The sequence below is a fragment of the Phragmites australis genome, chromosome 16 (assembly GCF_958298935.1).
Source record: "Phragmites australis chromosome 16, lpPhrAust1.1, whole genome shotgun sequence".
Classification (NCBI taxonomy): domain Eukaryota; kingdom Viridiplantae; phylum Streptophyta; class Magnoliopsida; order Poales; family Poaceae; genus Phragmites; species Phragmites australis.
In genome coordinates, this window is record NC_084936.1 from 10527592 (window position 1) to 10539380 (window position 11789).

Genomic DNA, 11789 nt, shown 5'->3' on the forward strand with positions numbered 1-11789 from the left:
TTTTTGCATACTCTTTCCGAAGCAAGACACAATTATTCTTGGACACATGGATTGAATTATATCGAGGTCCAATGGAACGAAGAAAAATCTTTGCTTCATTGTAAGATGCTGGAAGAGAGCAAGCCTTGAATGCTAAGGATAATAACTTCGGTAGTGCAGTAAATGCAACATTGTTGATTCAATAGAATGACTTGATATGAAGTAACTTCACAACAAATGAAAATCTAGTAAAAGCAGCACATCCAGGGTAAATTTCATGCTTTAACTCTTCTATTACACTTGCAAACATTGTTTGCCCGCCACCATGGCCTTCAGCTATGGACATCTCCTCTATCATATCAGGAATTCTATCATCAGTGTCTTCATCATCATTGAAACCAACATCCTCTTGACTACTAATATGTTCTTCCTGATGGTGTGCATTTTCATGAACTCCAGCATCATATGGTTATCCATGATGGATCCACCTATTGTATGTGCTTGTCATCCCATAAATATATAAGTGATCCTCCACATGTCCTTGAGGTCGATGAATCCAATTCAGATATCTACGACATGGGCAAAGTATTTCTTCATTCTCACCAAATCTTTCCCTAACAAACTTCATGAAATCGCTGACCCCATCAATATGTGCCTTGCTAAATTATCTAGCATTTATCTAACTTCTGTCCATTTGCCAAACATTCAAATAACAAAAAATTAACATCTCATTATAGTACCCAGAAAAATCAAAATTACTATGCATGCTTTATAAATCTGTGTACCGTGCAACATAAATCAACAAAAAAAATGGTTCCGTAACAGAAGAAATCATAAAATCCACAAACACATTCTATTTTCAGTTATTTATTACTAGAATATACTCAAATTAAACAATGTACTCAAATTAAACACTGAGAAGCAAGGGATATATTACTGAAACCAATACCGACTGGAGGGCATCCATACATTCGTTGGAAGACTGATTGGACCAGCTGCTGCAGTCGGATGGAGGGTCGCGTGGGCATACTTCGCTGCCGAGGAAGACAAGCCCTTCCAGGGCTATTGTGTTGCCCCGGAGGCGTGGCTGTTGCACCGGCCTGCACCGCAATGCAGCACCACCAGGGATGCGCCGCCGCGAGGCACCGGAGATCTGCGCTGCGAGGTGCTCACCGTCGCCTCTGGTTTGCATCACAGGAGTGCGCCATTGTCGCTGTCGTCTCTTTTTTTGGGGTGCGCCATTGTCTTAGCGCTGGGGGCACGGTATGTTTTCTCGCCAAGTCCCAAAACAGCCTTGTTGCTCTTTCCTGCAACTGACAGATAGGCCATAGATTTATGTATATATAAATTTTTAGATGTCAATGACTCAAACTCCCTCCAACAGTGTTAATGCTGACCCTCCTCATCCGATCGGTCCTAGGTTTGAACCTTGGGATGGGTTATTTTTATTTTTACTATGCCTCCCTACTTTTGACCTCATACTTACATGTGGGACCTTGGCTGACTGGTGGGCCATGCTTGCTTTCTCCATGCTAGAATTTTATGACAATAGAACCTTATCACAGATGCTAAGTGAATCTTATGACAAATTGTTTCGTCACAACACTTTGGTGTATCGGTCTGTGACCATTTTTGTTTGGCCTTAGGGACGGTTGTACTACTATTTGTCACTAAAACATAGGGTTACAGTCCCAAATTAATTCTTATGGTAGTTTCTAGAAAAAATGTCATAAATCAATGATTGTTTACAGCATTGTCATATAGTTTTCGTCATAGATTAGCAGATTTGTTTTGAAGTGATGGAATTGCACACACCAGATGGTCCGGCGATTGCATCGGAGGAATCGCTGGAGGATCAACAACTAGTGACAGCTGGTATCTATAGGTTGCGAGGGTGGACCATACACCGGATGGTCCAGTGTTTAAAAAAGCTACACGCTAGAACATCCGATGTTAAGAAAAAATATGACCTTTGGGGCAACCGCTAGTCCGCGGGGTTGAGACTATAAATACCCCCACTCCACACGGTCAGTTGAGTGTGCTGGAGTCCAGGGAAGCTCATTTACACTTGAGAAGACATACAAGCTACGAAACTGCTTAAAGTGATCATCAAAGATAATTAAGTACAAGATTAGAGAGTGATTAGTATTATTAGGCCTAGAGAGAGTTGATGTTAGGTGTTGTTACTTAGAGAGAGGATCAAGGAGTGATTCTATATTGTACCAAGTGGTACGCCGACACCTTTAAGTCTTGGTGACTCGCCAGTACCGTGAGCCTTGGTGGCTCATGCTTGTTGAACCTCTGAATTTGTGTGAAGCGGCGGCAAGACATTTTTACAGGGACGCGGAGATACTTGTCTTGGTGGCTCAAACTCTAAAGTTAAGACGGTGGCAAGTAGCCAGAAGAGAGGCTTGTGGTGAGGCTTTGCCTTGATAGCTTGGTGGCTCAACTTACTTGAGGCCTAGGTGGCTCAAGGGTCGTGACCGGGTGTCGTCCGGAAGCAATAGCCTAGATAGCTACTCCAACGTGGACTAGGGGTGACGTTTATGTCATCGATACCACGGGATAAAAATCTCTTGTGCCGAGTTTTCTCTCTCTACCATCTTTACATTTCTGCATTTACATATTTGCGGTGTGCGGTCACACACAAGAGTGTGCCTCTTCTTACACCGTGACACGTTTTGACCACTCGTAGCACTTGCATATATGTAAAAAGTTCATAGAAGAAAGCAAATATATACTCCTAGACTAATGTTTAGAAACATATATATTTTTCATTTTGTGCTTGTCTTCTGAAATAAACTGACAAAAAAAACTAGATGAAACTCACATGTAGCTTTTATGGGACTAGTAATCCCCATGTGGCTGCCATGTGAGTGACCTTCTAAGTTTTGGCGCGAGGAGGAACGAGGATGATGTGGAAGAAAAGACACTGGGTTGTGGGCACGGCCCCACAGTCACAGGCTATCATGCTTCCATGTTACTGCCTCACTGCCGGGGCACTCAAATGCCCTGCCCATGAAGTACCACAGCCAACAAAGTCAAAAAAACCTCTTGCTAATGGGGAAACACATGCAAAGCTGCCACTGCAAGAATCATATACCTTACACATGCATACTCTGGTAGAATTCAACGCTCTTTTTATAATGCATACTCTCGCAGAAATAATAAGTTTATTTATGTTTGAATTTAACATGTACAATGCTAAAGAGTATGATCAAGTTAGTTACAAAATATTACTACATGAATAACTTCTTATTTAACTATTCGCCAAAAACATTATTCATCGTAATAAAAAAATTAAAGGTCAGCATGGTTGTTTATGGAATTGAATGTATTGCGAGATTAGTAATAATTAATAGTATAATCTCCACGCTACGTAAGAAACCAGCAAATAAGATATCACATTAATGACGGCTGCTCAACACGTGTCAGTAATATCCTATTAGTGACGGGTCCAATAAGGACACATCACTAATGTACCTTCTGATCGCGACTAGATATAGATCCGTCACTAATGAGTGGTCATTAGTGGCAGGTCCTAACATGACCCGTCACCGATGATAATAGTGACGGGTCAAGTTGTGACCCGTCACTAATGACTAGGTCATTAGTAACGGGTTATCCTAGATCAGTCATTGTGACGGGTCGTCCTAAGCTAGTCATTAATAACGGGTCAAGTTGTGATCCGCCACTAATAATAATGTCATTAGTGACGGATTGTCCTAGTCCAGTCATTAGTGACTGATCAAGTTCTAATCCGTCACTAATGATCAACTCCAGTTACTAATGACGGTATTTGCAAAAAAAAAATTCTCTTATTTTTTCTCATCTCAGCAGCACTAGAATAGAAACTACTGTACATTTTTGCGCAAGTTCGATGTAAGGTGTGACGGCTATGGACACAAGCGCGCATTCTGAAAATGGTGCAGAAACTTATGGTGGCAAAAACTCAATGTTCCAAACCGTTTTTGGCCTCAAAAAATTCTTTGAACCCGATGTAGTCGGGGACAAACGAATATAACTTTTTTGTAGATGTCCGTAGAGTAAAAAAAGTTAAAATCAGAGTCTATATGCAAAAGTTATTACCGTTTTACTGAATGTACTCCGAGTCACCTATCAAATTATAACCCTTGACGAAATTTGACATAATTGGTCATTAGTGACGGGTCATGGTTATGACGCGTCACTAATGACCTTCGGCAAAGAAAGTTAAAAGGATAAAATATTCAGTTTCTATTACAACTACGTGATAGCAGAGGTGATAAGGTGGCTATACACTTGAGAAGATGAAACGCAAACTTGAAATCAATGTGAAAAAAATGTGACTTGTGAGGTATATGGGATAGGCCTACGTTAGAATTGCTTGGTGAATTTTTTTTTTACTTTTTGTGTCAAAAAATACGAAAAAAATATTCATCTATCATTAATGATGAGTTAAGATTACAACCCGTCACTAATATTCAACCAATAGTGATAGGTGCCAATAGTGATGGATCACTATTAGCTGAACATTAGTGACGGGTCACGGTTATGACTCGCCACTAATGAGCTAATTAGTGAGAGGTCATCACTCATCACTAATGACCTATCATTTATGGCGTGATAAGAGTGACGGGTACGGGACCTGTCACTAATACCGGTTATCACCCGTCACTGATGATTTTTTTTTTCACGTAGTGCCATTTAGTATAATATTTAGATACCATCATATTTTTTAGGGATTATACAATGGAACTTTAATAATGCAAAAAAAAAGGTATGGATCTGTACGGGAACAATGCTAATGGATCGGTAATTCACTTTTTATAAATTAACGAACTTTTTGGCCAGAGCATTGAAGAACTTAAAGTATGCGTGCCACATGCACGCTATAATTTTAGTAATATGATTTTCATGGTTTTTCTTATCATTGTTTAAATTAACTCATTCCTCACCTCACTAGCAGGTCAATATTAAAACGCTTTCTCGGAGCTTTTTCATGTGATAAACTAATCAGAAGTACCAAAAAACCACTCTGTTTTTCCCCTAAACACTGGATCCCTGCTACAATTCCGAAAAAGCGCTCTCGGAGCTTTCCGTCTCAGGCCAGATCCGGTCCCTCCCCTCCTTCTCCGACTTGCTGCCGGCATCAGTGAGGGTGAGGGACCTGTTTCATTGTAGAGGAGTATTACTTAAGCTAGTAGTTTGTTGAATAATCGAGCCAGCACAGTACGTCATTTGGCAATGGTGACGCGACGACTCGGTGCGATGGCCAGCAACAGCAATGCAGTGGCAAGGCATGGAAGGCGATGTCGGGTGCGGCGGAGCCAGCGGTGGGCTGCATAGGGGCGCAACAAGCTCGGACGGGTGGGGTAGGCAGCGATCTGCTGCCCGTTGGTGTTTGTTTGGTGGGGTCGACGACGGTCAGTGTCTGCTTTTTTTCGGAAGGATTCTTGGCTATCCCCTTTGTTAAGCTGCTTTTCCGAGTTACCGATGTTGTCGGCAACTTCGGATTTGAACTCTGTTTCTAGACCACCTCTTTGATTTCCACAGTGGATGATATCGATTTTTTTCCTACCGATTTCGGTGAGACGACAGTCGATACTCGTTCAAAGGGTTAGATGTGTCTCGCCTTGTGGTCCGAGGTGTTGGAATATGTGGCATATCCAAGGTTTGGAGTTTGCCTACAACTTGCTCAGGCGTGTGTACGTGGCCGAGAGCACCAGAGAGGTTAAAGATGGAGGAGAGAAAGTGGATATGTTTCTTCGTATTTTTCTTTTATTCCAATGTCCTTCCTATAAAAGGACAGGGATGTACTAAGCTTCCTACAAAAATGTTTTCAAGATTGTATCTTTCCTAATTGCTCGTTGTGCTTTGATGCAAAGATAAGAGTTATATTATATGATGCTTTTATCAGCAATACAAAGTACAAAAGCTGCGACAATCCAGTAAAACTAATTTGTAGTAGGCGATGTCTGGAGTTGGTTTAGATGTTTAATTTGATGGAGAAGTAGTATTAATTTACTTTGATCCAGGAAAATAATCACCTAAACACTTGATTAAGGACTCATCTTTGGCGAATGGACATGTCGTCCTTTTCTCCGGGAACAATATTTAGCATTGATTTATGTGGACTATTTGGGTGTTATTAGGGTCCAAGTGGGGCTAGTCCAGCATGTGCAGACATGTGCATGGTCTGCCTGCCTCTTCCATCCCCTTCCCTCTTCCCAACCCTCTTCTAACATGTCCCTTAAAGAGTGAATTACTTCACTTCTTTTCTTTTCGCTATCATCTTTCGTACTTCAGATCCTTTAGTTTCTTACCCACTAAGTTTATTTAATAACTTTTTTGTAAAAAGATGCATACTCCGGTGGAAGTTATATAACTGCTTTTGACAGTTAAAAAGACCGTCCAACCTGGGTCCCCCTGTGGGGAGATATTTCTTCTCTTTGTGCATACCAAATGTTTTACTTTATTCAAACACAATGCAGTTTGACTTATGAAAATAATTACTAGACTAATAAAAAGTGGTATCATGAGCACTAGCATAAAATCCAACATTAATATTTTTTAGAAGTGTTCCAATACTTTCTTTTAGATCGGAAGATATATAATTATACATTTTATAGTATCTGATTAATTAAACTTTCTTCTGGGTGGATAGATAGAATATCATTTGGTATAAATTTTCTTTTACCATATATTTTATAGACTAGTAAAAAGTGGAGTCATGTCAAAAATAGATGGCATCCTATTATTATCTATCTTCTTATACTTGTGATCACGTATACATCAAAGTGTTTACATTTACCATTTGGGAATGATGATAATTGATTCATCGTCAGAAATACTACTCTATCATAATAATTACTATTTTTTAGTTTTATAGCCCAAGTACTAAATCTAGTATAATTTACTTATCCGACCTTTAGGACTAAACAGAAAAATGGTACAATATAGATCTATGTCCCAAACAGGGAACTACCTTTTAAAAAGTCCAAATGGACGGTTGGAACAAGAACAATATATACCCTGCACGCTGAGCAATGAATAGCATCTGAGTAAGGCCACATAGAACTTTCTTGGTCACACCTAGCCAGCTGCATTATATTCGTATAAACCCCTCCTCTTCTAGATCCTACAACAAAACAAACCCATCAACTCATTCTCTTCCATCTCCTTCCAAGAACTAATCAAACAAGCGAAGGAAGTTAGCCATTGCTTGTTCCTCACAAGGGACGCCAATGCATGCCCCGAGGAAGTTCAAGAAGGCCTTCATGGCGCAGCTCCTGCTGAGCCTGCGGGCGGCTGGAGAGGCGTCCAAGTCCATGGGCCTCCGGGAGCGCCGGGACGTCGTGCGGCTCTCCTCCGACGTGGCGATGGCGCTGGCGTCCGCCTCCGCCTCGGCCCGCGCGGCGCCGCGGACGACGATGTGGGCAAGCGCACTCGTCGCACGGCACGCGGCGGAGCGGCGGAACGAGGCGGCCTTGCGCCGCATCATGGGCGGGGCAGGCTACGAGATGGCCGCCGCCGCGGCGGCAGCGGCGAAAGGGAGGAAGGAGGCCCGGAGCAGGAGGATCGTGAGGAGGTCGCGCCGCGTGTGCAGCACCGGCAGGAAGAGGAGGAGCTTGCTGACGGCGAGCAGCGGATGCAGTGCAATGGCGGCGGCCAGGAGGATGGTGAGGGCGAGGCTGCAGGTGCTCAGGAGTCTCGTGCCGGGAGGGGAGGAGCTGCGTGGCTTCTCCCTGCTGAGCGAGACGCTGGACTATGTTGTGTGCCTCAAGACACAGGTGGAGCTCATGCAATGCCTGTGCAAAGGATCCCGTTCCCAGCTCCGTTAGGGCGATGATCTCATATCAAGGTATGTCTTTTTGTTTCATCTTATGATCCTGTTGTAGCTGTCAACTCCTCCTATGGTGTGTGATCTATTTTTCAAGATTGGGTAAATATGTATATTTTTTTGGGACCTTTAAAGTTCTCTAAATTGAGGATTGTTTTTGGAGTTGGTGTTAATTGAGAGTACTATTTAGTACTGGGGGCCATTCAGTGACTGAAACATCTCTCGTATTTTACACTAGTGCAATGATGTGCATGTGGTACATTTATAGGACATTTTTCTGAAGTTCTAGCACCCCTTACACTTCGAATCTATACACTTTTTTACAAATTTAATATTTCTCTGTTTCCTATCTTTCCATTTGAATGCATGAAATTGTTTCAGTTTTCTTAAACATATATATAGCCCCGGAGTAGCCGAACATTTCTGACATCTTTGAAACTGTATGCAACTTTGAGGCAATTTACTAATTTTAGAAGTGTATATTTCTGTTTTCCTTCAATTTAGTCCCAGTTATAGCGCAATCATCCTAATAGATGCCTCTTTTTCTTAAACAAAATATCACTTAGAACTTAGGTGCTGAGAAAATGCAGTTCTGTTCCGGGTAAAAAGAGCAGGTGAACAAAAAGAAAAGAACAAATCTAGTAGCCACCCTTTGCTTATTGCAGCATTAACAATTTTCTTCTCAACATTTCTTATGCTTCTTATTTTCCCCCCATCTTGCTTAGCAAAAATATATGTCTCATGACAAACAATTTTCCATATTCTCCCGGCAGCTAAGGCTATCTTCAGGAGTTACCGTATACTTATCTCAAAATACTGTGCCACTAGCTTTTTCGTCCTTTGCCGAATCCAGTCGTCCGTAACAAGCTTCAGCGGATCTCGTATCCAGATCAACAGGGATACGGGTGCTGGTACTGTAGCGCCGGGAGAGGCAAACTTGCCGATCGATTGAGGGGAGTAATAGAAGGTAGGAAATATGGTAGCTGTTGAAGTTGAGAAAAATAGAAGATATTATAATAGTATTAGGGGATGCTGTAATAGTATTATAAGAGATAAAATTTTAGAGTATCTGCTGGAGATGAGCTAATAACACTTTTCTGTTCTTGGCAGGCAGCAGCAGCTGCAGACCTGCTTCAGAGGTGCGAGAGGATTCAATGAAATGCTTTACCGCCGCACTCACGAAAAGCAAGGACTGCAACTCAGGCCGTATGGATGGGAGAGAAAGAGAGCTCAAATCAATTGCCTACGGGAGCCAATTTACTATAGCTCTAGTTACTAGTACTGATATTACCACTGTAACTATTGTGCAAGTATATGTCAGTGCAAAGATGGACCTTGGTTTAAGTAAATCTATCTCCTAGCAGATAGGATGAACAAGACATCGTCCACTCGGTGAAAGAAATTTTGGTGTTAATTAATTTATCGGTTAATCACCAAATTTTGTTTTTATGTATGAGAGAAATCAGAAATCATGCATGTATGTATGTGTAGTGTCCAATCTCAATGAAATGGGGACCTTTTTTATGGCTCGGTTTCAGTAGGTTCGCATATGACAGAAAACTGCTGGCTTGCATGTATGTATCTGGTAAAAAAGGAGTGTTTGTTGACGAGAGTACTTTGCAATTAAACCAACGCCTTCTTCTTCCTGATGATCCGACGGTAATCAGTTTTTAAGGCAATCTCCCTAAAAACAACCGGAAAATGCACAAAACGACGGTAATCAGTTTTAAGGCAATCTCCCTAAAAACAACCGGAAAATGCACAAAACGAGAAGCAGTATCAATTTACATTGTATGTGTTGTTTTTAAAGGCACTATATCAAAAACAAATAAAGAAGATATAAAATTAGTGACGGGTTATAATATGATCCGTTACTAATAATAATAGTGACAGGTCGTAGTTGTGACTCGTCACTAATGACGACTCATCAGTAACGGAACATCTTAAACTAGTTATTAATGACGGATTAAATTGTAATCCATCACTAATGATGACTCATCAGTGACGGATCATACTATGCTAATCTTTAGTAACGGATCAAGTTATAACCTGTCACTAATGACTAACTTATCAATGATGGATCATCTTAGGCCAGTCATTAGTGATGGGTTAAGTTGTGACCTGTCACAAATATTTTGCTCAGTTTCGATACATGATGGTATTGTTGTTTATGTGTTCTATTTTTGATGTTACATAGAGTTTAATTTAAGTTAGAGAAAAATATTTACTGCTTACTGCAAAGTAAAGTGCATACAAGTAGTAATTGTGCGTAGAATGCTTATACAGTAAATATGTGTATAGCATGATGTTATATTTTTTTTTCTTACCTCAGCAGCACTAGAATGTATATTTCTGCTCAAGTTTGATGTAAATGGTGGCGGCTATAGACACAAACGCGCATTTTAAAAACGATGCAGAAAGTTCACAGGGCGAGAACTCAGTCTTCCAGGACGAATTTGGCCTCGAAAAAATTATCAAACCTAATAAATTGGGGATAAATGGATGTAATTTTTCTGTATATATCCGTAGAGTAAAATCGTCACAATCGGAGTCTGTATGCCAAAATTATGCCTGTTTTACCAAAGGTACTCTGGATCACCTATCAAATTGTGATCATTTGGATGAGATATTTAGAAATTCATAAAATATTTGTACAAATTTGGATGAAAAAAAAAATATAAATTATAACCCTCGACGAAATTTGACAAAATCAGTCATTAGTGACGGGTCAAGATTACAACCCATCACTATTGTTCAGTCATAATCAATCATTAGATAGCTATGATCCGTCACCTATAATCTTAGACAAAGAAAGTTAAAAAGATAAAATATCTGGTTTCTATCACAACTATGTGATAGGTCAGGTGGTAAATGAGCTACGCGCGTGAGGGGAGGTCGCGGGTTCAAAGCACATGGAACGCAGACTAAAAAACCATTTAAAAAATGACGTGGCTTCTAGCCCATATGCGATGGGTCCCTGCATGAGGATAGCTCGAGTGACAAAAATATTTTTTTTGACTTTTTTCTATCTAAAAACACGAAAAATGTTCATAAGTGAGTGGTTACTGTTACGACATATCACTTATGTTTAGTTATTAGTGGTGGGTTATTGTTACAATCCGTCATTGATGACCTTCATTAGTGACGGATCACTGTTATGATCCGTTACTAATAATGACTCATCAGTGATACATTCGGAGTGATGGATGCGGGATCCGTCACTAATAACGATTATCACCTGTCATTGAAGCATTTTTTTTCCCCGTAGTGAGGCATATTTAAAGGCAACCGGAAAATGCATGAAATGAGTTTGATACTGTTTAAAGGCATATTTTGCCATGCAAAATACTGAAAATCAGTTAAGGAGCTAAATCTGTAGCTTTGTCGAATACTTCAATGAGATCAACTGTATTTTGTTTATATATGAGATCCTAGCCAAGCTAAGAAAGATGAAGGGGTGTCTATATCTTCAAGCTTATTTCAGCTTCTTACTGTTCCTTTTCAAGTTTAGAAACTGTGCCACATTAAACGTGCAGTTAAAGATTAGGAAAAAGAAAATATGTGAACAATTACCACTAACTGTAGTCCATCATCCGTAAGGAAAGAATACAAAATAATAGAGATTAAGCGAATCATTATATTATCAACACTTTGGTAGTTGTATGAAATGGTTGGACCCTCCTATGCACTAACTGTAGCGGATATTGCTACTAGAGACCTAGGATTCCACAGGACTATTGGAAGTTGTATGTGCCCACGGAGTTTGCTGAAATGCTGAGTCAATTATTCAATAGCAAATATCAGGTAGTAAATACTGTCTTATTCTCACAGTGGCGTTGTCGCGACTTGTAGCCATGATAATACCAACATAATATACAACAGATTAGTTTTCGTGTAACAAAACCTTTTTGGGAAAATACACAATCTAAACTCCTAAGAGCACAAAACTGATCACAGTGTAATTTCCCTGAATCGTCTGTAACAGACT

At 40.4% G+C, this 11789-nt stretch overlaps 1 protein-coding gene across 1 annotated transcript; it reads left to right on the top strand.

Moving 5' to 3' along the window:
• Positions 1-6970: 6970 nt before the first annotated feature.
• LOC133895767 (transcription factor IBH1-like 1) lies at positions 6971-9338 on the top strand. Its single transcript, XM_062336268.1, has 2 exons — positions 6971-7822; positions 8912-9338. Exon 1 carries the CDS (start codon positions 7206-7208, stop codon positions 7800-7802), a length of 597 nt encoding a protein of 198 aa, XP_062192252.1. The 5' UTR covers positions 6971-7205; the 3' UTR covers positions 7803-7822; positions 8912-9338.
• Positions 9339-11789: the final 2451 nt, after the last annotated feature.